This window comes from Amia ocellicauda, chromosome 7 (assembly GCF_036373705.1).
Source record: "Amia ocellicauda isolate fAmiCal2 chromosome 7, fAmiCal2.hap1, whole genome shotgun sequence".
Lineage (NCBI taxonomy): Eukaryota > Metazoa > Chordata > Actinopteri > Amiiformes > Amiidae > Amia > Amia ocellicauda.
Window position 1 is genome coordinate 37,144,973 of NC_089856.1, and position 27,757 is coordinate 37,172,729.

General features: G+C 43.0%; 1 protein-coding gene and 1 long non-coding RNA gene across 2 annotated transcripts; one reads left to right on the plus strand and one right to left on the minus strand.

Annotated features, from left to right (window-relative positions):
* Positions 1–2,851: 2,851 nt before the first annotated feature.
* On the minus strand, positions 2,852–6,550 carry LOC136754112 (extracellular calcium-sensing receptor-like). Its single transcript, XM_066710443.1, has 6 exons — positions 6,336–6,550; positions 5,937–6,228; positions 4,965–5,795; positions 4,405–4,632; positions 3,938–4,061; positions 2,852–3,762 (listed from the first exon to the last, which is right to left on the minus strand). Exons 1-6 carry the CDS (start codon positions 6,548–6,550, stop codon positions 2,852–2,854), a joined length of 2,601 nt encoding a protein of 866 aa, XP_066566540.1.
* A 15,821-nt stretch (positions 6,551–22,371) lies between these two features.
* Positions 22,372–23,285, plus strand: LOC136754113 (uncharacterized). The gene is made up of 3 exons (XR_010817538.1): positions 22,372–22,605; positions 22,721–22,816; positions 22,933–23,285. It is a non-coding gene; the product is annotated as an uncharacterized LOC136754113 (long non-coding RNA).
* Positions 23,286–27,757: the final 4,472 nt, after the last annotated feature.

Here is a 27,757-nt window from a genome sequence, read left to right on the forward strand (position 1 = left end):
TCAGTGATTAAGAATAGGCAGGTCCACCTATAATCTAGTGTCTATTAACGTGTGTCAATTTCAGACTAAACAGTTAAACAGGAATGAGAAGATATTTCTCGGCGTTGACAGATTTTATTTCTAAAATTGTCAAACAAAACAGTTCAATGCAGCACTCATTTATATTTAAGAAAATACTAAATTATATTACACATTCTAAAGTTTATGACTCACAGAATAACATTTAATAATAAACTTCAATCTGTTAAACTTATCTGAACTTCGTCGCAGAGAGGCCTCTCTGTCTTCGGGCTCAAATAAAAGCACACGGCATGAGGTCCATGTGGTTTGGAACAAAGGCAGTCCGGATTGGCTTTGTCCAATAACTTCCACTTCAGTCGATGCTCCTGGAAATTGGGTTTTCACAAAAGTAGAGTCTTTTCCAAACAGATTTTCCACTGGTCTGAAGGCTCCAAGGGTGTGCACAGGATGTCTTCTTGGCAAGCAGGGTTTTCCACCATAGTAACTTGAAGACAAAATCTTTGAGGAAAGCAGGGCCCTGTTAGTTTCCAAGGGTCAAGTTTCTTAAGACTCAATAGCTATTTAAATGACTGAACACTTCTGTATTACAGTCAATTGTCCAGCTGCATACACTCCACTGATCAGATGGGTACAGGCGGCAGGCACAGGTTCTAAAGTTCTTTACTTAAAAAAGTTCTATAAAGAATTATTTATGGCTCAATCTCCTTCTCCCAGTTAAACTCTTCTGTTGCTGGCAAAGACTTGGTTGGATTCCGGTTACGGTTCTGGCAACAGAGCTAAGTTGAGTTGAGGCAGCGAGTTACTGGTTCAGGTGAGAGAGAAAGAAAAAGTGTTGTGCGCTACTTTATATGCCTGATAGATGATTGGTGCTTGAGTTTGCGAGGTTGGATTTGTGCCAACCCCCAGTCTCCTATTGGAGGAGGCTCGATTCATGCCTGATCCCAATCCATGCCATCTTTTAGAAATGCCGGTTGGCCTGGGTTCGTAGCTCTGTTTCAGGATTTCGGCTCTTGCCCGCTTCAAAGGGTTTTTACAGCGGGGATTCCAAGCCATTTGGCCCATTCTAGGTGAGCCGACTCCCTAAACTATCATTTGACATAGAACAGTTCATGGGCCGATGAGCTCAGGAAGTCTGGTAACTTTGGGGGAGAAGTCTTCTTTATATCAGAGCTCCAGCTAAGGGCTAGAATGCTCTATCAAAATACACCCCCCCTTAACGCTACACTGGAGACAGTGGGCGCGATCTGGCCGCGACTTCCAGGTCCGCTGCGGGGGTGAACTTCCACTCCAGCGAGTGACGGTAGGGGTTTCGGTGGCGCTGGATATCCACCTCTCCCCAAGCCCCTCTGTCTCCTCCGCCCACCGCGCTCGCTGCTCCGCCTGTGTCTGCTGCCTGACTGCCTCGACTGCACTAGCCACGGCAGCCGTGCCCTCACGAGCGTGTTAAAGACAGGGAAGAGTGGCGGCGCAACGGCAAGACGAGTGCCTGTCACAAACAGGACCTGCCTCCTAGATGCGCCCATATTGCTGGGCTTTACTTTTGGCCCCTCCATGGAAGAGATGCTGATGCGCACTCCCCAGGAGAGGGAACGGTCCCTGCAGCGAGCCAGACGGAGCCCCTGGGATTACTGTCTGGAGTTATGTTGCCGAGGCCCCCTAGCAGTCGCCTCAGGGCAGGCTCCCTTATCAGCTCGCTGCCTCCTCCTTTGTTATACAGTAACCCCTCCCCCTTGGGCAGTGTTCCTGTGGGATCAGGTGTCCACTGCCATGTTAATGTGTGGAGGGCGCATGAGTTGTTTTGATTGCTCCGTGCCATATATTGTGCAAGTAGTTCTATGGCATCGCTCCTAGTTGCACTAGGAGCGCAGACGGCCTTGCTATTGTAAGGAGGCCGTATGAGTCGACCTTTTTAGCCCCGCTTTGTGCATACTGATTGTAGACAGTTCACAGTAAGAGCGTGACTGTGGTCATCGTTCTGTGGCAGCCCAGGTATCTCATTTTGCATGGCTGTAATGAAAGGGTTGGATCTGAGAAATCTACAAATTGTGTAATATAGATTAGTACAATAAGCAACTGTTCTTGGTGTTTCTTTCAAAGCAGGTAGAGTCAATTATAGCTGCAGTAATTAGTGAGGGAGGTGCTCTGGTGTTTTGCGTTCAGAAGAGCACTGTCCTTAGGGGCTGCAGTGATCCAGGCTGAGGTGTCAGTCACAGGGAAAAGCAGAAAGTATACCAACAGTGAAACTTGATGCATGTACCAGTATAATAATGCAGTTAATATTTTTACAACGTTCTTTACTCTGGTGTGAGTGGATTGAACATTTACAGAGAAATAGAGAGAAAGCATTTGTAAATAAGATTTTTTAATTTGATTTACAAAGCAATGAAGTACATACTAATGAAAACAATAGCATATGCAAAATCACTGTAATTGACCTTTTATAATAGGCATGGAATTCCAAGAACATATTACTTCCCCCATCAAACACACAATGCTTATCTGGGCATTCTTAGATTTTTTGGATGCTTTTCGAATAGCTGACAAGTTGAAAGAATGGAGAAGCAAGTCACTATCACTGCAGTATCAGGGAACATAAATAATAGAAAGTACTCTACAAAAAATTAAAATGTGACACATATGTACAAGAATTTCAAGAGGAATCTTTGTAAATAATTGTATTACCATTTTAATAGCTCTCTGCATTAGACTAGTTATATATCTTCGGTAATAGTTATGAAATTTACTTTTTTCTTCAAACCAGTTCATGGTGAAAAGTAATATATTATTGAACATGCAACAAAATCAACATTATGGAAACTGAATTTCTAAGTTACTTTTTAGGAGCTGTTCTCCCCATGAGGGCTTTCTTGGTGTTTTTCTCTGGATTAAGCAAAATAATGTAACATTTTGGAGCAAAGATCGCAATGAGGAGACTGAAGCTTGAAGCCAAGATGGCAAATATCTCAACAGCGTCCGAGTATTTCCCTGGAGAGCTGACATATGCTGGAATGAAAGCAATCCAAACTGCACAGAAGATGAGCATGCTGAAAGTGATGAACTTGGCTTCATTAAAGTTATCTGGCAGATTTCTGGCCAGGAAAGCCAGCAGAAAGCACACACTGGCTAGCAAGCCTATGTACCCAAGTAAGCAGCTAAATCCAGTGATGGATCCAACGTTACACTCAAAAATGATTTTTGAGTTTTGATACTTGGTGTTTTTGAAAGGCACAGGGGATGCTGTGCTCAGCCATATGATACAGATCACAGCTTGGATTACTGTAAATACAAAGACAGTGCCTCTCTGTTGGGCAGCTCCAAACCATTTCATGACATTGTTATCAGGAAGTGTGGCTTTAAATGCCATTATGACAACAATAGTTTTGACGAGAATACAAGAGATGCACAAAACAAAGCTGATCCCAAACACAACATGTCTCAGCATACAAGTCAAGTGCAGTGGCTGGCCAATAAAGAGCAACGAGCAAAGAAAGCAGAGAATCAATGAAAGCAGCAGGAGGAAGCTCAGTTCTGAGTTGTTGGCTTTTACAACTGGGGTGTTCCTGTAGCAAATGAACACGACTAAAACTCCAGCTGAAACACACGCCCCAAGTAAAGAGATAATTGTCAAAGAAATTCCCAGAAGCTCCTCATAGGAGAGAAACTCAATGTCCTTCAGCACACACTGGTCTCTTCTTGGGTTGGACCAGAAATCTGGTGGGCATTTGACACACTCGACAGAATCTGAAAAAACAACACATTTATTTAAAACATACATTTGAAGTATAATGTACTTTTGAAGTATAATGTTGTTTTCATTTATTTAGGCCTAAAATCAAATGGTATGTTCTGCACAGTTTTTTAAAGAAAGTAATTTTGAAATCATGGCATGTAATGTCAGTAAGTAATTTCTGCCTACCAGTGTGGTTGCTGATTTCTCCCTCTGCACAAGGTATACAGTCGAAACAGCAGAGTGGCTCCCCTTTCCTGGCTGCCTTTCTGGTACCAGGTAGACAGCTTTCATTGCACACAGACCTGGGGGGCTAGAGCACGATAATAATCATGTTCATGCTGCAATTATTGTGTCACACAATAGTTAATAATAATAATAATAATAATAATAATAATAATAATATTATTATCATGTATTTATTTATTGGCAGACGCCCTTATCCAGGACGACTTACAACATAAGGAATCTCAGTTCAGGCATGCTTAAGATTTTATTCATGTATTTTGTCTCTTATCTGAAAAGGAAAATTATTCATCTATAGTTTAAATTTTATTTTGCTTTTTTTTTGGTTTAAAGAAAGATATTTTAAAAAACTATGTTTAATTATAGTGCATTTCACATTTTTGTCATTTAACAAAATATACAGGTCATACGGTGTTAGAGTCAAAATTCCAAAAGATCTTGTCCTCTTGCAGTGTAAGTTTCTGTCCAGCAGGAGCCGACTCATCAAACAGACCGATTGTTTCTATTTTCACAGAGCCGTCGTTGTCACTCTGCCAGTTCATCACATCATAGATTGCAGGAACGTCCCCATTCTCATCAAAGGACACCCTGTCTCCATAGTGAGTTGTGAAGTTCACTCTCTCCAGGTAGTGCAGCAGCTTGAGATTAGAAAGTGAAGCTAAATGAACACCTTAAAATTATTTATTTGAATGGTGCTGCATTTGTTAAAATTAGTACAAGTAATAATGCATTAGTGTAATATTGATTTATATTTTTATTTGATAATATTTGCACTTATGAGACATTTATTCCTGCAGATCATAAGATCCATGCATTATTTACCAGCCACTGTAACTTGAGTTAATTTAAATAATAGAATACAAGATATATTCAAGTTAGGAATTTAAGAACATAGTTTAATTTATTTTGCAGAGATTGACCGTATACAATATTCATTGACATTTATCTGATCCAAAAAACAATATCTCACCTGCCAGGGCTGCACACGTGTGATGTCCGCACAGGAGTTATTTTCAAAGGGACCTTTTCCATGTTCACAGGACATCAGGTTATGAAGGGAATGTGCAAAGGCATACACTGCTTTATAAACAGTGTAGGAACCTCTCAATCCTGACACATCATTATATGCAGTCTTTGTACTCTCAATATCCTCTGATCCTGTACATATTCTGCTCTTTACAAGATCTGATGAGTTTAAACTAATTGTTTTCAACTGGAATTTGCAATTGAAAATTTCTTCCCAGAATTGGTTGATTAAATTATTGTTGGGGTCGAAGACAGGTCGAACCTGGAGGAGAAACTCTTTCAGCCCTGGGATTTCTCCTCTGCGAACAGCAATTCCTATTGTGCCACCAAATGAGCTGAAAGTTTCCGCAGTGAATATTACACTGGAGGTCGTCCAGGATTCACTTGCAATCCACTGTCTGTCTTGGATGTCTTGGCGAGCAATTTCTCTAGCTAAAGGAATAAAATATGCTTCCCTGGAGAAGACAACAATAACTCTTGCTGTTGACTGCTTAATAGTTTGCACAATTTTAAGTATTTTAGCCTTTGTGATGCCACTGTGGAGAGTTGCTGTGAACGCTAGGCAGCCAAATGTATTTTCTTCTTCAACAAAAGTCTTTAGAGCATACTGACCATAATGTTCATCACTTACTATGGCCCCCACCCAGGTCCATCCATAGTGCTTGATAATTTGAATCATGGCTTTGACTTGGAAAATATCACTTGGGATAGTCCTGAAAAATGAAGGGAACTCTTTTCTGTTGCTTAAACAAGAGCATGTGGCATAATAGCTGATCTGAAAAGACAAACAAACACAAAAACTAAAGTATTTTAAATATGTACAATTTTGGATATTTCATTTATCATTCAAAGCATTATATCATTTAAAATTATACATGTAATAATCAAGATTTTACATATCTTTATTTTACAGTACCAAAGGAAGATGGAAAAGGCCCAGCATTCTGGATATTGAAATGGAATTAGTTGACCCAGGATCCCCAACAATGCCTAAGACTGGAGGTGTCCCTGTACAGCTGTAGTCAATGAAAGTGTCGGCCACTCCGCTGATCAGGGCTGTGGCTGCCCGAAAAGCTCCTGCCAGGTCAACACAGTTGTCATACAGCCTGTAGCCCAGAGTGATGTTGGGAAGAAGGGCAGGGTCTCTGTTTATTTCCTCTATAGCAAAAACCATGGTCTGTGCCCACTGGAAGTCTTGAAAATAAAAGCTGAAGAAGTGGAACCATTACAAAATTAGAAGAAATTAACAGAATGATAGCACATTGATTGATAAAGTAGTTTGTAGCACTCCATAGTAGTCACTAATATCACTCACCTCTCACATCTCAGCTGCTCTGGTTTTGAAGTGAAAGTCAGTTCAGGATGTATTGTTTCAAAATGTGGTTGAAATAATCCCCCCAAAACAATGTCGCCTTTCTTGTACAACCCATTCAACTGAAAGTTTCCTTGCAGTTTACAAATTGACAAATCAGAAGAAATAACTAAATAATCTGAACCCAGTAATAAAGAAAGACTCAGAATGACTTTCATAGCTACTGAATACATAACCCTACCTGTTCTAATGTAAGATACCGCTATATATACATATTGTATCCCCAGAGAGTTCTTTGCTAAGCAATACAGTCAATATGATGCTATGTGACATCCCAAAGCTAAAACAAGTAGTTTTTGATTGCATGTTGTTATTTTTAATTGCCTTTTGGGCTGCAGTATATGTTCATATACGTATGATGTAGGAGAACATTATTTTCTTGAAATTTTAAAAAACTAAATAAATAAATGGGGAAGCATTTGTGAATCCACAAGTCTGAATATAGTAAAACACTTATAACCGAATATATTCAAAACTTTAAAACAGAGGTTTGTGATATGTTAGTTTAACCATTTACCACACATCTGATCAGTTTATAATATTTACATCATACATGATGATACATATATACACTGCTCCAAAAAATTAAGGGAACACTTAAATCACACATAGGATCTCAATGAACAAAATATATTAAAGATCAAAATCTTTACTGTACATTGTGTAATTCATTGAAAACAAAATGACATAACAACGGTCAATGGAAATCAAAATCACCAACCGATTGAGGGCTGGATTCAAACTCACATCGAAAATCAAAGTAAACAATTGAAATCACAGACTGTCCCAACTTGCGTGAATTTCATCATGGCAACTCATAATGTGACTCAGTAGTGTGTATGGCCCCCACGTGCCTGTATGCACTCCCAACAATGTCTGGGCATGCTCCTGATGAGATGGAGGATGGTGTGCTGGGGGATTTCCTCCCAGACCTGGATCGGGGCATCAGTGAGCTCCTGGACAGTCTGTGGCACTACTTGGTGGCGTCGGATGCACCGATACATAACGTCCCAAAGGTTCTCAATTGGATTCAGCTCTGGGGAACGTGAGGGCAAGTGAATGGCATCAAGGCCTTCGTCATCCAGGAACTGCCTACACACTCTGGCCACTTCAGGCCGGGCATTGTCCTGCACCAGTAGGAACCACTGCACCAGCGTAAGGTCTGACAATGTGTCTGAGGATTTCATCCTGGTACCTAATAGCAGTCAGGGTACCGTTGGCTAGCACGTGGAGGTCTGTGCGACTCTCCAAGGACATGCCTCCCCAGACCATCACTGACCCACTGCAAAACCGGTCATGCTGGATGATGTTGCAGGCAGCATATTGTTCACCATGGCATCTCCAGACTCTTTCATGTCTGTCACATGTGCTCAGTGTGAGCCTGCTCTCATCTGTGAAGAGAATGGGGCACCAGTGGTGGACCTGCCAATTCTGGTGTTCTCTGGAGAATGCCAATCGAGCTGCAAAGTGCTGGGCTGTGAGCACAGGTCCCACTAGAGGACGTTGGGCCCTCATGCCACCCTCATGGAGTCTGTTTCTGACAGTTTGGTCAGAAACATGCACACCAGTAGCCCGCTGGAGGTCATTTTGTAGGGCTCTGGCAGTGCTCCCCCCGTTCCTCCTCGCACAAAGGAGCAGTTACCGGTCCTGCTGCTGGGTTGATGCCTTTCTACGGCCCTGTCCAGCTCTCCTCATGTGACAGCCCGTGTCTTGGTATCTCCTCCATGCTCTTGAGACACAGCAAACCTTCTTCCGACAGCACATATGGATGTGCCATCCTGGAGGAGCTGGACTACCTGTGCAACCTGAATGGGCTGCAGGTACCGCCTCATGGTACCAGTAGTGACAAGGACACTAGCAAAATGCAAAACTAGAGAAGACTCAGTCAGGAAGGATAAGGAGAGCGCAATTGTCTGTGGCCACCACCTGCAAAACCATTCCCTTTTTGGGGGTTGTCTTGCTGTTGCCTCTCCAGTGTACTTGTCACTTTCATTAGCACCAAAACAGGTGACATTGATTCACAATCACTTAGGCTTCCAAACTGGTCAGATTTATATCCCTGAAGATTAATTGACTTGGTGTTGTACTGTGATGATTACGTGTTCCCTTAATTTTTGAGCACTGTATATAATCATCAGCCTATATTGATCCACTGCTGGATGAAGGCCACCCCAAGATGTTCATATATATATATATATATATATATATATATATATATATATATATATATATATATATATATATATATATATACATACTTTATTTATGTATTTTAAATATGTATTTAATATTTATTAATCTACATTCATACATTATATATATATATATATATATATATATATATATATATATATGTACAGTAGCTCTCACATTTCATTGTGTTGCAACATGAAATCAGAATTAATTTAATCAGAAGTTGTTGCCACTGATCAACTCAGAACATTTCCATAATTTCAAGATGAAAAATATAATCTGCAAATTGTTCTAAATGAATTACAAAACAGAAAATACTTAAATGCATACTTAATGAACCCTAGTAATTATACTTGGTAGAGGCACCTTTGGCAGCAATTACAGCCATGAGTCTATGTGGATAAGTCTCTACCAGCTTTGCACATATGGACACATCGATGTTTTCCCATTCTTCTTTGCAAAATTGCTCAAGCTCCATCAAATTGGTGCACAACAATTTTCAACTCTTTCCACATATTCTTAATTGGATTGAGGTCCAGGCTTTAACTGGGACTCTCCAGGACATTGACCTTTTTTGTTTTTAACCATGGAAGACTGTAACTCCTTTAGAGTTGCCATAGGCCTCTTGGTGTCCTCTCTGACTAGTGCCCTTCTTGCCTGGATACACAGTTTTTGAGGACGGCCTGATCTAGATACACAGTTGTGCCATATTCTCTCCATTTCTTAATAATGGACTTAATACTGTGCTCTGGGGGATATTCAGTGCCTTGGAAATGTTCTGATATCCTACCCCTGATTGGTGCTTATCTGTAAGATATCTGTTAATCATTTCAAGATATCTGCAAATCATTTCAAGATATCTTCAAGTGACTTCCTATATTTTGGCTGAGATTATCACTTCCTGTTTTCTGTTTCAGTTACATAGAAATTAATAAACACGTTAATAGGAAGTGATAATCTTGGGCTACATACAGGAAGTGATTTGAAGATATCTCAAAATTATTTAGAGATATCTAAATGAACAGGAAGTCATTTGCTGATATTTCTAAATGATTTAGACATATCTCCAAATAAACAAGTCATTTGTAGATATCTCTAAATGATTTTAAGATATCTCTAAATCATTTCAAGATATCTGCAAATCATTTAGAGATATCTCTAAATGTTCTTTTAAATGAGATCTTTAAATGATTTACAGAAAGCTCTAATTGATTTCCAAATATCTTTAAATGATTTAGAGATATCTCTAAATGATTATTTGGCTTGCCATAGTGCATGTTGTGCATGCCCAAAGAGGAGCATGCTTCTGTATTGGAGAGTGTGCAAGTTGCACAGAGCCCCACACTTGCTTGAACATGCTGATGGTAGGTTGCATCGGCCGAAGTAATGTTAGAGACTGCTTGTGAAACACCAACACAACACTAGCTTGCTGTTTCTTCAGAAAGTGTGCAAATTCAGAAAAAGCTGTCTTCTTACTTGTGTGCTACACCATAACATTGAGGCGGCAGCGAGAGGAGGTGGCTGACAAATTATTTTCAATTACAGAGCTATCTTGCTAATTTAAGTCTTTAGCTAACAAAAGGTTAATCACTTGTAGCTACTGCCCCACAATAGGTTGCGCATGCAACCCTGGTTATCTGAAAAAGGAAGCACTCCCCAAGGGAGAGGGGTTTCTGCCCACTTCCATAGGAACCCAATCGAAAACGTCAATATATCAAAGCTGCCATTGGCACCATTCGCACGTCACTCAGAACAGGTCCCTTCCCACTTCCTGTTCTATACAATGTGACGTCTCCACAGGTTCATCCTCTTTTGCTGGGAGCTAGGACTCCCACGTGACCTTGCAACCCCTGGGCAGTGCTTCCTTTTTCAGATAACTGGGGTTGCATTCGCAACCTATCGTTATGATATTTACAGTGCCTAAGTCAGAAGCACTGCCCAAGGAGGAGGGGTTACTGTATAATAAAACCATCTCAAGGAAGGAGGCAACGAGCTGATAAGGGAGCCTACCCTGAGGCGACCACAGCACAACTCCAGACTGAATGGTACAGTGCGACCAGCTCCACTGTGCTGTCATAACAACTATACATATTGCGAATGGCAGGAAGCAGATCATGCACCACCACGTAACATGGGAGCAGTTGTCACCTATTAGTGAAGTTAATGCAGGACAGCAGCAGGTTGTACCATGAAAATCACAACCATAAACATTACGGTGTGCAGGAAAACCATTCATGCACTCTTCGCATTACATGGGAGCATTGGCCGCTTGCTCCACTAACCCACTTGGAGCGAGGCTACACCAGCTTTACAATGTTGTACAAATGAACTATATACACCATGGGGTGCAGGAACCAACTCATGCGCTACACATGGAACACAGGAGCAGTTGACGCCTGCTAATTAGACCAGCTAACGCAGGGCAACATTAGCTTTACTGTGCTGACAGGAGGCTTTATCTAAAGTCCAAAGAAAGATCCACGGCTGGAGTACAAGGACCTTGATGATGGCCGGTAAGGTGCTGGTCATGAAGGCCATCCTCTTCCCGATACTCCTCTACGTAGGAATGATCTTCCCCCCAGACAAGGTCGTCGCAAAACTAGTGACCAGGATTATATTTCGGTTTGTCTGGGGGAGCAAAATGGAGAGGCAAATGGTGAAGGGTACCCTGGATGGAGGCAGGGGGGTCCCGGACGTTGTGCGGCTGATAAAGGCGCAGGGGCTGGCCTACGTGGTCAAGAACATCCAGGCTGCTGGCAAGAAAGTGAGTTTTATGAACCGCTTCTACTTTGCCAGCAGAACTGAGACCATTCGGCCTCTGCGCCATGGATAACACCAGGCCGCACTCGTGGGATCCCCCGCCGTTCTACAGGGCGCTCCGAGCCTTTGCGCTCGAAGTAGGCCTCCATAAAGTCGTGCTGGCCTCCTGGGATTATAAGACCATCTATAGCCAGATGAGATCTACCCAGGAGACCAGCCGGATAGAAGATTTCCCTCCCGAAACCTGCCGGTTTATCTGGGCTAACGCTACGCACGTTTGCCTCACAAATACGCAGAAAGATGTCTCCTGGATGAGTCGGTGTCTCCCCACCCGAGTGTTCATGCACAGAAGGGGCCTAGCCCCTTATGACATCTGCCCCTACAAGGGTTGCCTGGGGAAGGAGACGGAGGCTCATATCTTTAGGGATTGCCCCTCCGCCTACAGGGTCTGGCTCCTGTTTTCTCCGTTCCTCCACAGGTTTGCCGTTCCTGCGCGGGCGACCGCCCAGCAGATCCTATATGGTCCAGCCAGGGGATTGACATCATCCACCCTGAGGTGCTGGTGGCGTGTCGTCTGCGCAGTGAAGCAGGCCCTGTGGAAGGGACAGAACATCTGTCTATTCAATAAGCAGGAGCTGGACCCAATTGTCATCGCGCGGAGGGGCATGGTGCTTGTGAGGGATTATGTCAATCTGGAGGTCCATCAGAGGGGCAAGGAGGAAGCCTTTAAGAACTGGCATATACAAGATCTGGGGGAGCTCAGGATCCCATGATGGGACCCACCTCCGGGGACGGTCAGTTCCCCCTGCTGGAGCCCGAGTCCAAGATCTTTTAATCCTTTTCTGAATGATTGTCTTTTTAAATGATTTTTAAAAATGAATTTTAACTGTTTTTAAAGATTTAGTTGTTTTTAAAACACTAGTTGTTTGGTTTTTTTTTGGTTTAGTTTTGTTATATTTATTTGTCAAATACATTGACCATTTGGATTTAATTTTAAATGCATTGGACCGTTTTTGTTTGTTTTTTATTTTTACTATTTTTTTTTATTTTTTTTTTGTCCAGTGCATTTTCAGTTATTTTCAATGTATTTGACTCCTTTGTTGGTAGCATTTTTTGCTTTAATCACGTTTGTTTTGTTGTTTTGTTTAAGCACGTTTATTTGAGTTTATTTGTTATATTAATCACTAAGATTTTTAAAATTTTAAGTGATTTTAAGAATTGATTTTTAAAATTTTACTCACAAGTATTAAAATTTGTATTGATTGTTTTTTATTTGAAACGTAAAATACTTCACCAAATAAAACAGTATTTTACTGTGCTGACAAATGAACTATGTACACAGCGCAACACGAGAGCCCGCTCAAGTGCTTACCGCTGAGGACAGCAGCAACGGTCTCTTGCTCTATGGCTCACAGCCAGAGTGGGCCACAGACCTGCTGACTAAGTAACTATACACACAGTGAAGCAGCGAGAACAACTCGAGCACCATCAGCTGGGAACAGCGGCAGTGAGCTCCAGTCTACACAAGCTAGCGGTACAAGCCAGACACATGCACCACCACAACACAATGCAATAATGAACAAACTATATACGGCCTTATAAGGCAACGTACCTGTAGGCCGCATGACAGACCCTGGGAACACTTCGACAGGCTGTCAGCAAGTCCAGGAGCAACTGGAAGGCATAGTCCAGTGGAAGGGAAAGCTCCATCAGGATGCGCTTAACAGTTGCAGACTGGGAGGGGAAATCAGGAGCCAGAACCCGTGGGCTACTGGGGCTCGACTGCAGCAAACACCGGATTCCCAATGGAAGGGACCGGTCCCGTCACGTCCAACCTGTAGAACCAGACAAATGTAAGCGCCGAAGCCTAAGCTGCAAAATTCTATTTTATAATTTCTTGTGACATCCAGGACAGTCTTCATGCCCTGACTGGAATTTCATTTAATACATGTTATTTTCCTGTCCTTGTGGGAGTGTCTTGGGGTTCTGTTGAGCCTGAACGAGGTCATCTCTCGTTTAACAAAGGAGGTGGCGTGGTCATGTAGCATAGTCGCCCCTAAACACCCACTAGGGTGTGACACTATCACTATCAGAGTAAACATGGTTGCCGTGCCAGCTGTCAGCCACTCCTCTGGGAAAGAAGTGGCAACTTTGGCGCCGGTTCTGTCGGTTGAGTTTGAACCACCACCGTAGAACCAGGCCCCAGCGCTGGCAGTGCAACCAGAGCCGGCAGGAATAGAGCCCGAGATAACGTCACCCCAACCTCAGGCTGCCACAGACAAGCTACAACCGGACGGTTCGGACCTGCAAGAGGACAAAGAGTGCCATTTGGTGCAGGTGGAGGATGAGGACCCCAATTCCTGGTGCGATAGTCACTGACCCTGCTTTATGGGGCAATACATCAAGTGACACAGTGAAATCCAAAATTGATTGTAAGGAGAGCAGCTCCCTACAAAATACCCAGCATCAGAGAGGGATTAAACTATTGGGGGTTAGACTCGGAGTTTTACAATAAATTTAGTTAGTTGCACAATGCCAAATGGACAGACTTTATCTAGACAGTGGCTACTGTACTATCCTTCAACGGGGTGTATATATTGCTTTGCATGCAAGTTGCTATCCAACCAAAAAAATGCATTTGTTGAAGGGTTTAGTGATTGGAAGCATTCAGAGATAATAGGAGAACACGAGAGGAGTGTGGAGCATAAAGCCTTTATGCTTGCAATTCACCAGTGATCAAAGAGCACCGCGACTATAGACTCTGAGTTGATTAAACAAATGGATGTTGAGAGGCAATACTGGAAGGAAGTTTTGAGAAGAGTTGTGGCAGTGATCAAGTTTTTAGGGGAAGGAGGACTTGCATTCAGAGGGGATGATGAGATTTTAGGGTCACCTCACAATGGAAATCATCTTGGAACACATCCAAAAGTTTGGCGGAAAAGGCAGCATGTCGTACCTATCATCTACAATATGTGACGAGCTTATGGGGGAGAGAACAAAATATGCCATAGCTGATGAAATTTGTGATGCCAAATATTTTTCTGTAATTTCTGTAATTTCTGTAACAGACCTCTCACATGTGGACCAACTGACATTTATTTTCAGGTTCATGAATGTAGATGGACATGTTGTGGAGTGGTTTCTTGCATTCAAGGCAATTGAAAGCCACACCAGGGAGAGCTTGGCAGGCTGCATCGTCACATGCAGGATAGTATGGCATTGGACCTGTCAAACTGTAGGGGCCAGTCATGTGATAAGGTGAGCAATATGTCTGGAAGGTACAGTAGCACACCTAAAACAAAAAAAACCTTTGATACACTAAGTACCATGTGCAGCATATTCCCTAAACTTAGTTGATGTTAACACTGTAGATGGCAGTAGCCCAGAAGCTGGAATTTGTTTTGATATGATACAGCCACTATATGCATTTTGCTCCTCGTTCACACATAGATGGGGTAAAATTTTCCGTAACACTGATGTCAAACTGGCACTGAAATCACTGTCAACTACTCTGTGGAGCACTCGGGCAGAGTCAACTAAGGCACTCAGATTACGCACAGATTAGAGAGGTATTGGGAAATATAGCCAAAGATGTGGAGGAGAAATGGAAAACAAGATATGAAGCTACTACACTTGGATAGTTTGGAAATGGCATTCATTACGCATTTCTGGGACACCATACTTGAGTGGTTCCAGCCCACAAGCCTACACTTACAGAAAAATGACATTAACATTTATACAGCCACACGACTTTTATCTTCATTGCAGGACTTTGTGGCGGCTTAGCGAGACCAGTATGAGAGCTTTGAAAGGGCAGCTTTAAGTGTTCCCAGTGTATTGCAGTCATACAAGTATGATCTCCAGCACACAAGAAAGCGGAGAACCTTTGCAGACGAGAGTTGCAATATGAGCCTGGCGAATGAGCTGATCCAATTCAGATCATATTTGCCTGAAGAACAAAAGAAGTGCCCAATGAAGATGTTCGAAACAATGATCTACTCGGATTCGGAAACATCCTTCCCGAATGTTTTCATCGTACTAACTGTGAGGGGGAGCGCTCTTTCTCCAAATTGGTCTGGATTAAAAATGAACTAAGGACAAGGATGTGCCAAAAGTGCCTCAATTCTCTCTTGCTTATGACCATAGAATTGGACCTAGTCAGACAGCTTAACTTCGATGAAGTGGTGGATGACTTTGCTAGGAGGAAGACGAGAGAGTCGTTTACTCTTCTGCGCTGGTTATGGTTTATTGGATAGCCTACTATTAGCAATTACTACTTAACACATGACAGAAGATTTGCTTTGTTTCATCTGAGCACTTTTGAAGCTATTATTATTGCTTGAATATTGTGGATCTACAGGTGTTCTTAGGCAGTGTCCCTTTTTTGTAGAATATATATTTTTTTTACATGATGCAGTGATTGTGCTGTAAATCCTGTGAGTTATCTACAGGTGTTTTTTTGATGTACTATGGTCTTAATATAGACATGTGTGTCATAACAAGCAATGGGTGGGTGGTGTTGCGTGTTCGTGTGTGGGAACATTGTATGAGTTTGGGGGTGGGGGGGTGGGGGGGTGGTGGGTGTGCCTCCAAAGACCCTTGTGCCCAGGGGCCACATAGTATGTAGATCCGTCCATGGTTCAGGTACCGGGGACCCGGTGGACTCATAGGCCATGGTAATAGTGTCCACAATCCAATGCGAGAGTCACTGTTGAAAGCACCTGGTCCTGTGTCCGCACTGCATAGGACACAAATAGTTGGTCTGAGCACTGAATATCCTTAGTGCACTCCGCACAGGGCAGAGCAGGTGAAGCCAATTTTCTTGCTCTGAAGCGAAGGGAGAAGGATGAAAAGCCATCAACCCAACAGGCCTGTTAACATGAAATGGAGACAGCACTTTCGAGAGGAACGCAGGGTTAGGTCGTAGTGTGACCCTGGAACCATTTCCCACAAAATGGACACATGATTAGTGTACAGACAGGGCGTGTAACTCGCTCACGTGTTTTGCAGAGGTGATTGCAAGCAAAAACACAGTCTTAAGTGACAATAGCTTCAGCTCAGCTGAGTTCAGTTGCTTCAATGGGGCTTGGGAAAGTGTGTCCGGCGCTACATCAAGGCGCCATGCAGGCAGTGAACCACTGTCTTCGCACCAGGTGCTAAACGTCTGCCAGTGAATACTGTGACCTCATAGAGGGAGCTCTCACCGACTGAATAGTGGCTACTACCATATCTGACAGACCCAGGCAATCAGACTCAGGGGCCAGGCCCAAAGCTGGAGGAGGCCTGGACTGGGGTGCCAACCCAGATAGCACAGCAGTGTTGGGCCAACGTCGGCCCGACGGATCATGAGTGGTCGGACCGACATTGGAAGACGCCGTCGGGCCAATATTGCCTACGTTGGCCCGATGAGCAAAACGACGACTGCCTGACGTCGGTCCAATGTTGGTCGGTATATACAGTATCCGTGTTTTGACCTGCAAATGCTCATCCCCAAAGGTATCCTTTGCTCTTATCCTGTATCCAGTGTTGCTCGTCCTCGTTCTGTAGCCCGCAGTGTTTTCAGAGCCCGGTCTTGCTGTTGTAGATATATATTGCAGAAGAGCAGAACTACAGTCACACTGTGTCAGTGCTGCTTCATTTTCTCTCTTCCTGTGAGGTACGGATGCAGGAAGCTTGACAGAGTATTTCTAAAATTTGAATTATACAATACAACGTTATACACTCACCTAAAGGATTATTAGGAACACCTGTTCAATTTCTCATTAATGCAACTATCTAACCAACCAATCACATGGCAGTTGCTTCAATGCATTTAGGGGTGTGGTCCTGGTCAAGACAATCTCCTGAACTCCAAACTGAATGTCTGAATGGGAAAGAAAGGTGATTTAAGCCATTTTGAGCGTGGCATGGTTGTTGGTGCCAGACGGGCCGGTCTGAGTATTTCACAATCTGCTCAGTTACTGGGATTTTCACGCACAACCATTTCTAGGGTTTACAAAGAATGGTGTGAAAAGGGAAAAACATCCAGTATGCGGCAGTCCTGTGGGCGAAAATGCCTTGTTGATGCTAGAGGTCAGAGGAGAATGGGCCGACTGATTCAAGCTGATAGAAGAGCAACTTTGACTGAAATAACCACTCGTTACAACCGAGGTATGCAGCAAAGCATTTGTGAAGCCACAACACGTACAACCTTGAGGCGGATGGGCTACAACAGCAGAAGACCCCACCGGGTACCACTCATCTCCACTACAAATAGGAAAAAGAGGCTACAATTTGCACAAGCTCACCAAAATTGGACAGTTGAAGACTGGAAAAATGTTGCCTGGTCTGATGAGTCTCGATTTCTCTTGAGACATTCAGATGGTAGAGTCAGAATTTGGCGTAAACAGAATGAGAACATGGATCCATCATGCCTTGTTACCACTGTGCAGGCTGGTGGTGGTGGTGTAATGGTGTGGGGGATGTTTTCTTGGCACACTTTAGGCCCCTTAGTGCCAATTGGGCATCGTTTAAATGCCACGGCCTACCTGAGCATTGTTTCTGACCATGTCCATCCCTTTATGACCACCATGTACCCATCCTTTGATGGCTACTTCCAGCAGGATAATGCACCATGTCACAAAGGTCGAATCATTTCAAATTGGTTTCTTGAACATGACAATGAGTTCACTGTACTAAACTGGCCCCCACAGTCACCAGATCTCAACCCAATAGAGCATCTTTGGGATGTGGTGGAACGGGAGCTTCGTGCCCTGGATGTGCATCCCACAAATCTCCATCAACTGCAAGATGCTATACTATCAATATGGGCCAACATTTCTAAAGAATGCTTTCAGCACCTTGTTGAATCAATGCCACGTAGAATTAAGGCAGTTCTGAAGGCGAAAGGGGGTCAAACACAGTATTAGTATGGTGTTCCTAATAATCCTTTAGGTGAGTGTACATGCTCAACAGAACCAAGCCCAATTAAATAACACATTTAATATTAAATTAAGTAGCCACCTACAGATCCTGAGATCAAAACACAAAGGAAAGACATGTAACATTGTATATTTAAACCACTCAGCAGAGGCATTAATGAATAATAAGCATCAATTTTATTCACAAATAGTAGATTAAACATTTGTGGCTAATTCAGTGTCCTCTTACAAATACAAACAACTTGTTTCTGTGGCATCTTCACACACAACACCTGTACTTAATGAAACCGGCTCACTGAAGAAAAATACAATGTGGAGAAAATGTGAATACTTCTGTTTTTCACTTCTGACAAATTTAGTTACAAATTCAAATACATTCGCTACATAATTCATTACTCAACTGGCTGTATATTGTCATTTACACTTTAACGTGTGTTAAATTAAACCTGCTATATTGTAGCTGGATTATAAATCGTGAAACGTGTGTATTTTGTTTAAACTGTAACTTGCCCTGGTTAAGGAAGACTGATAAGTAAATTATAAATAATACGACAAATAGTATCATATGCAGTTACAAATCTGAAGTAAGAGTAATAAATTAAGGGAGTCACGCTGTGCCTTTTAAAATACATATATACTAGCACAAATGATGACGATAATAATAATACATATTTGCTATTTAGTATTATTGTTGCACATGGAAACGTATTCTTATGGGAACATGCTTGTCTGAATATAATGTTGTCGCTACACGTTTAGCTCTTACTAATATCTCTTAACAGAAACGTGTATTTATTACGCTGTCTTCAATCCTGTAAAGCACAAAGAATAAAACAGACACACAAGTCCTCTCCACGTCAGGCTGTATCGCTCGTAGTGTTGTTCTCTGTCTCTGTTTTTAACACGAACACAAACCAAACCCACAGTCGCTGCTCCTCCCATCAGAGGGATGGATTCACAATGGCCTGGTTTTGCAAAAAAAGCTCTGGGACGCGTCTGAGGACGGATGCGTCTGGCACGGCATGGCACGACATGACGCTTAAGCCAGTGGAACCGAGGCAATAGTGGGCAGTGGGTGGACTCTGCCAAGGAAAAGAGATCCACTTCCACTCTGCCAAACTAGCTCCACAGTTGTTGTATCACAAGCGGGTGGAGACGCCATTCTGAAACCAGGGGGCCTCCCCAAGAGTGGAGGTCCACCGCCATGTTGGATAGGCCATGAAGGTGAACTGCTCTGATGGAGCGGAGCTGTAGCCACGCCCACAGAATCAGACGGCGTGATAGACTGCATCTGCAGGACTGGAGACCTCCTTGCCTGTTGATATAAGCAATCACCGTTGTGTTGTGCGTCCGAACCAGCACGTCTGTCCCGTAGGACTGGCAGGAAATTACACAGTCCAAGGAGCACTGCTTGTAACTCCAGGACATTTATATGGCGAGGCACCAAGGATGTATCTGTAAAGACCCGAACCACCACTGCAGGATCCTCAATCGGAGGAGGCCGAGGGGGAGGGTCTGTGATGCTGCTGCTAGGAGACCCAGCAGCCTCTGACAATGGGACACCTGAATCAGAAGAGGGAGAGACACACGTATATGGAGGCAACTCTCTCTGGCACCATCGCATAATTGAAGACGTGGACCCCCTGGCAATGCAAGGGGGTAAACACGACATCCATGCACTTGGAAAAAGTGTGTGGGGCTAGCGACAGGCCGAAGGGAAGAACAGCAAATGCTCGGCCCTTGTAGGTGAAGTGTAGGAACTTCCTGTGTACCTGCGCAATACAGATGTGAAAGTAATACCCAGTTTCCACTGGCCATGTTTAGGTGCACCTCTGTGTGGCAGAGCTGTAACCGTGCACCTAAACTTTGCTGGCAGCATTTCCATTCATGTCATGAGGTACAGCTGCCCTAGGAAGTGACTGTTAGACACGAAAGGTCAAAAACGCAGTCTGGGACACTTGGCACTCTGGGATTTAGTGTTATAAACTGGAGGCTGAAATACTAGAGGTATTAAAGTGCAATAAACTTTGTTTGGGCTGAAATATTTTTATGATATCTAACACAGTCTTATAGTATAAGTTATACCAGATATTCAAAAGTAGAAATGGGACACATTGAAACTATATATAAAACAAATGACATAATTTAAAACTTCATCTAGTTTATTTTGTTCACCAGCACATCGTAAATAACTGTTACTTCTCCCTGTATCATGATCCGATTAACACTGACAATATAGCTTAATTTAAGTTATGTTTTGAGGTAAGTATTTTACTTCGCTACTTTTAAAAAAGGCATTCGTTATAGAGTAAAAATTTTGTAGGTTGTCATGAAAAAACAAAACAAAAAAACGTGGATTACAGACAGAAAGACCAATCAATGGTTGAGCAATACATTCAAATGTCCAGCACACCGCCCACAGCACCCAACAGGCCAATCACAGTGTGTGTCGTGGTCACGGTTGGTCAGTCAGTAAAGATTATAAATCAGTCTCCAGTACTGAGGTAAATTAGCTAGCTATAGCCACGATTGTTAGTCAGTAGGGGTGAACATGTTTTAATCGAATTCGAAACGAGACGACCATCGAATTTAAAGACGGGGTCGTGATTTATGAATTTATTTGGCTTCGCCAAACCAATATTAATTCAAGTATCAGCAAAAACAAACAACAGCAGACAATAAATATCTCTGCGTGTGTGCATTTTTCCCGCTTAGCCGTTCTTCTTTTGTCACTAAATATTTGAATTAAATACCTATATGGCGTTTCAGCTGTGAACTCCTCAAATGTAATAAGTTATAAACACTTTGTTCTCCAACCGCAACACATGCAGTTTATGCGGTAGAATATACTGAGTACAATATAGCCGACAATCTGGGATTTGTAATAACATCAGTCTTTGTGAAAAAGTTATAATCGTGTTGATTCATGAAACGTGATTTTCTAGAAGTCATATTCATATATTATTGTCATTATGTATTGTATTTGTAGATTTGCACCTGCTATAGCGCCCGTCTGCCTGCCCTGTGTCCCCTCGGCTCAGCAAGTTTACTATTCAGTCTCGGTTACGTTGCAAGGCCAGGTCTCAGGATCAGTGTTTGATCATTACCTGTTTGATGCCAATTATATTATAGGGCAGAGGTTCCCAAACTGGGGTCTGCGACCCACAAGGGGTTCGTTAGGGGGTGCTAGGGGATCCGCGGCAAAATACCCCCCAAAAAAACCGCGGTTTGGCACTCCGGCGAAAATACCGTCAGTCCCCACCCAAACAACCCCCAGCTCTCTCATTTGTACCGTCGGCAGCCCCCCAGCTATCGTAAGTTTTTACCGTCAGCACCCAGCCCAGGGGGGCGCGCCCCACAGTTTGGGAACCACTGCATTAAAGTGCGTTTCATAAGCCCTTACTGTTCATTTACTATTAATACTGTTATTGTTCATGTCCTGGCTGGCAGTGTTAATTGTTCGATTTTTGTCAAAAGTTATTAATTTGGAGACAAGTATGTGAAGAAAAATAACAACTACAATCGAAAATTTAACCGAATCGAAAATGTGTGGAATCGTTACACCCCTATTAGTGAGCAAACATTTGAAGAGACAATGAAGCCAATTCCACACATAATTCATGTTCTTGCTATGGATATACTCATAGAGTGTACCATTTTCACGTAGTATACACAGTTTAATCTAATAACGAGTTATGTCTTGTAATCCCAATGCTAAAAACTGTTGTTGTTTTTTTGCGCCACAACACATTTGACATTCTTGATTTATATCAAAACTCAATATCTCCATTTTCAAATTAGCACTGCAAAATGGAATGCCCACTGACTGTCACAGCATTGATCACCTTGGGTTGTTTTCACTAATTGATTTATATTATTTTTTGTGTTATCTTTATTGCTGTTGCACTTTATTCACTTATTGCGTTCTATTCTCTTTATTGGTTGTTGTTTGTGGTTTGATTGTGTGTTTATTTAATTATGTTATTTTCGGGTCATTTTCGGGTCATTAGTAAAATATTCAGAACGTGGATTTCCCGGGGTCATCAGACTAATTGCTTTCACCTGCCCCCCCTAGCCCAGGGAATCGGCTATTAAAAGCTTGGAAATGGCCTTTGACGGGGAACACAGACCTATCGCAGACGCAGTGAGCCAGCAGGGCAGCTGCCGTAAAACCCCGCACGACCAGGGCAGGAGAGGAAGACGGCAGAGAATTAGCCTGTGCGACCAGTGGCTCATTCGGTGGATTACAACTTGTCGAAGAGGAATCGGACGAGACCCGATGATCCAGTGCAGAGGAAATCGGCAGAGCGAATTGACGGCGAGAGGCTACGATGAAGCTGGTACTAGGAACCCGAGTTGTGTGATTTAAATGAACAGAGTGTGGATACGGTTGTGAAGACCTCTTTATTGAAAAGGATCAGCAACACGCGTCCTGTTTTTCCCTCCATTGGTTAGGATCGGGGTATTGTATCGCCGCCTTCCTCTGCCGGAGAGACTGTCCACTGCGGCGACAGGGTCACTGCTGTGACTGTACCTGAGCGAGAGATGGAGGTGAGTCGGTTGTGTTCTTGCATGGTTGCACAGACTCGTGTGATCTGCATTGTGTACCAGGATGTGTTCCCCTTGCTTCATTTTGCAGACTTAACCTACTGATCTTTTGCTTGCAGGACTCTGACCTCCTTGTCCTTTGCAGATCTCATTGGTAAAGCCTATGGGTTCGTGGCCAAACGGCGGCGCGCACTTCCCTGCGGGGCTCGTGGTGGTGGTCCCAGTTGCGGGAATACAGTGAGAGATTGGAGTTCTCTACCATTCCTAAACTTTTTAGTAGATGTATAGTTTCTTAGTAATTTTATATTGTTTTGGTGAGGGTTTTAGGATTTTTAACTTGCACTGTACTTAGTTTTAGGATTAGTATTATAGTCTCTACTATTATAATTGTGATTGTAACATGCTATGTATGTGGGACTGAACAGACTTCGTGCCCTGTATAGTGTGAAAAATAAAACTTGTACCTACCTTACTCATCCGTGTTGTGGTGCCTTTTGGGGTCTGTCGAGCCTGCTCTGGGAGAGAGATAATCTGGGTAGAGGGAAGTGGTGGAGTCTGGTTGGTGTGGTCACCCCTAACGCCCATAGGTGGAGACAACTGCAATGGGGGAAAACCGAAGGACGGTCTATATCTCCAAATCCCACACGATAATCCTAAACTCCTGAATATGCCTTCTTTAAAATAACCTCCTATAAAAGTGGAATGACAGGCCTGGCATACGAAAACACACACAGACAGTGTCCCCAGACTGACCTGCCCACCCTCCATACACACTTTTACAACCCCCCCCCCTTCCCTTAGAGTGCCCTGCACACACTGACAGACACTTGCCAGGATAGCTACAATCTAAATAAATAAATAATCCTGCAAGAGGACAGGACTGTGTGTCGTCAGGTGCAGATTAAATTTAAACATTAGATTAAAAGATTAAACATTTTTCAGGACACTGCGTTTTAAAGATTAATTTTGTAAAAATCCAAATAACTTTACAGATCTTTATTGTAAAGGGTTTAAACCATGTTTTCCATGCTTGTTCAATGAACCATAAACTATGAATGAACATGCACCTGTGGAACGGTTGTTAACACACTAACAGCTTACAGATGGTAGGCAATTAAGGTCACAGTTATGAAAACTTAGGACACTAAAGCGCCCTTTACTGATTCTGAAAAACACCCAAAGAAAGATACCCAGGGTCATTGCTCATCTGTGTGAATGTGCCTTAGGCATGCTGCAAGGAGGCATGAGGACTGCAGATGTGGCCAGGGCAATAAATTGCAATGTCCATACTGTGAGACGCCTAAGACAGTGCTACAGGGAGACAGGAAGGACAGCTGATCATCCTCGCAGTTGCAGACCATGTGTAACAACACCTGCACAGCATTGGTTCATCCGAATATCACACCTGCGAGACAAGTACAGAATGGCAACAACAGCTGCCCGAGTTACACCAGGAATGCACAATCCCTCCATCAGTGCTCAGACTGTCCAGAATAGGCTGGGAGAGGCTGGACTCAGGGCTTGTAGGCCTGTTGTAAGGCAGGTCCTTACCAGACATCACCGGCAACAACGTCACCTATGGGCACAAACCCACCTTTGCTGGACGTGATTTCCTGCAATACAGGAATGTCAGTGTTGTGCCATGGCCAGTGAAGAGCCCAGATCTCAATCCCATTGAGCACGTCATGGACCTGTTGGATCAGAGGGTGAGGGCTAGGGCCATTCCCCCCAGAAATGCCCGGGAACTTCCAAGTGCCTTGGTGGAAGAGTGGGGTAACATCTCACAGCAAGAACTGGCAAATCTGGTGCAGTCCATGAGGAGATGCACTACAGTACTTCATGCAGTTGGTGGCCACACCAGATACTGACTTTTACTTTTGATTTTGACCCCCCCTTTGTTCAGGGACACATTATTCCATTTCTGTTTGTCACATGTCTGTGAAACTTGTTCAGTTTATGTCTTAGTTGTTGAATATTTTTATGTTCATACAAATATTTACACGTTAAGTTTGCTGAAAATAAAAGCAGTTGAAAGTGAGAGGACATTTCTTTTTTTGCTGAGTATATATATATATATATGAGGTTATTTTAAATAAAGTGTGTTCAGAATTTTTGAATTCCTGTGTGGGATTTGGAGATATAGACAGGCCTTCTGTTTTCCCCATTGTAGTTTATGGGCATTCTGTTTTGTCGTTCGTTTTAGTCTGTCCCAAATACGGCCTCCTGTCCTGACCAGTGATGTTCCCCACAATAAACTAACAATAAAGTTATATCAACATTTATTTTTGTTCTAGGTAAATTGGTATTGTGATTTTATTTGTATTTATTTATTTAAATATCAGCTACAGCCATTTAGAAACACAAAGTTTTAAATCAATACAACTGTTACTTTACTTTATTGTTACAAATCTCTGCACTCGGGGCATGATTGAGGACAAAAAAATATATACATATATAGTGTTAGTGTTTGCTTGGAGATCATGTTTACTTGAGTAGTTTTTTATACCAGTACTTTTACTGCTACTTGAGTAAAATTTAATCAAAGTAACAGTACTTCTACTTGAGTAGGATTTTGCAGTACTCTTTCCACCTCCGGTAGCCACTGCATATCTATATCATGAAATATACAGTATAACAGTCACAGACAGTTTCACAAAACAAAAACATGTATATATAAATATGGCTGCAACACTCTGGGATCCATAATTTACTCAGTTTTTCCACAAATTCAGTGTTAGCATTTTCTCTGTATACCTACAGCTTTATCAATGTGCAAAATAAAAGAATCACACATCAATTACATTGCGTGTCACATCAACTTTTATTTTGAAAGGGATTAAAATACCTCTGACACTGTAATGAATGGAACAGTTGTATTAATCGCTATGTTTTGTAAGGTTGTAAGGTTTGTATTTCTGCAGTCGGTAAAGCATCTGTATTTGGATTACCATTAACATATAGTTAATGAGGGATTACAAATATAATTAAAATATATGATTCTTCATTGATCACATAAAAATTAGCCTCTGTTTTAAACATTTTAATAGTTTTAAGATATTGTAAACAGGGGGAAGCTAAAAACCATTCCATTTAAATAATTTTGAGAGAATTTGCAAGACATCAGGACATTTAATTTAAATCCAGGACAAATATGTCATATTTGAGTGTATTTATAACGGCACAGCACATTGTATTGCAGTATGATGCAGTTCCTTCTCCAGTAGAATTTTCGCAATCTTTTCAAACCCTCTTAAATGTCTTTCTGCTCCAACCAATTAATCCTGTGTGGCACTTTTCCACCGTACATTAATAACTGCTCCAGATGAAACATTTTCCCAAGGTAAACACACATATTCCTTCTTTGGAAAAGTTTCTACCGCATCTTCCAAATTGTACTGTAGTTACAATTTCCAAATCCAGTGGCGTTTGTAAGGTATGTCACAGTACTGACCGGAACCAGTTTGGGACTCAGCTGGTACAATATACAAAACTGTGCTCCTGAAACTAGTTCAGGCACAGGCAGAGGTGCAGCTGAGCCCTAGTGGAAATGCCCTGGACCGGGAAGGCCACACTGAGCTGCAGCTAAACATGGCTAGTGGAAACGGGGCATTAGTGACTTTCAGATCCACCGTAATGAACCAGTCGCCGGGCTTGATGGCCTGGGACATGGTGCGCAGGTTGAGCGTACTGAAGCGCAACACCCTGAGGCACGGATCAGGTGTCTCCAATCCAAGATGGGGCAGAAACCGCCATTTCCCTTGGGTACTAGTGTGGGGTTTAGAATCTGCCGTGCTGCCACAGTGGGGGTGCTTCGCAAATTGCTCGCTTCTCCAGGAGAGTGGCGATTTCGACGCGAAGTGCCACACACTGCAATGGGTCCCTCACTCACATCCACACCACGCCTTGGAATGCATCGGCACATCAGGCGGGGGGGCACGGCAGCCGCAGGGGGAGCAGCTGCTGTGGCAGTTGCAGCCGAGGCAGTGGGTGCAGCAGCAGATGCAGGTGGAGGAGTGGGCGCGGGAGGCGCAGCTGTCTCCGAAGCTGAGTGTCTGGAGGAGTAGACAGAGGGGCTCTGGGAGAGACGGAGGTCCAGAGCCACCAAACCCCTATCATCACTCGCCGGAATGGGAGATCGCCGGGTCCGGGTGTAAGCTACACTAAGCAACGTTTATGGACACGGGGGCACTGCAACACCAACCAAATACAACCTTGTTGTTGCTGGACAGAACACTGTACAAACACCAGGTGCAGTATACAAGTGCCGTGTAGGCCCGTAGGCTTAACCACACCATGTGTGCTGGGTTTTCCAGGGACACCGAGTGACGTGGGGTCTGGGGTCCGGGGGTCCGAGGATACTTGGCCACCAGCCAAAGCAGGGCCTAGAACCGAGGCTGCACCCGCAGACAGTGCAGCACAGCAGAGCTTGATCCCAGCAAGCTGAGAGAGTGAAATCTCACACACACAGAAAGCTCTTGGGTAGCAAAAGACGACGAATGTGCGCCGACGTCACATTTTATAGAACAGGAAGTGGGAAGGGACCTGTTCTGAGTCCTTGCTTTGATAGAGTGACGTTTTTGATCGGGTTCCTATGGAAGTGCACAGAAACCCCTCCCCCTTGGGCAGTGCTTTCGAATTGAACGATAACTTCAGTTAAAGCAGTATTCATGTACAATGTACTTAAAAGGCAGCATTTAAGTGGAAAATCTGCAATACTGCCCACAGCTCACCACAGCTCAATCAGGTGTGTCATAGCAAAGGGGGTGATTACTTATGCATTCAAGTATTTTCTGTTTTGTATTTGTAATACATTTAGAACAATTTGTTGATTATGATTTTCACTTTGACATTATGGACATTTTCTATGTTGATCAGTGGCAAAAACTCCTGATTAAATCCATTCTGATTTCATGTTGTAACATAATGAAATGTAGAAAAGTCCAA

Bases quoted from the DNA above. Each gene is read 5' to 3' on its own strand.
- LOC136754112 (XM_066710443.1), bottom strand. From the start codon at position 6,550: ATGAAAGTCATTCTGAGTCTTTCTTTATTACTGGGTTCAGATTATTTA. The intron at 5,796-5,936 runs GTACTGTAAAAT...TTGTCTTTTCAG, and splicing joins GCCTTTTCCATCTTCCTTTG to ATCAGCTATTATGCCACATG. The intron at 4,062-4,404 runs GTATGACCTGTA...ATCGTGCTCTAG, and splicing joins GGAATTTTGACTCTAACACC to CCCCCCAGGTCTGTGTGCAA.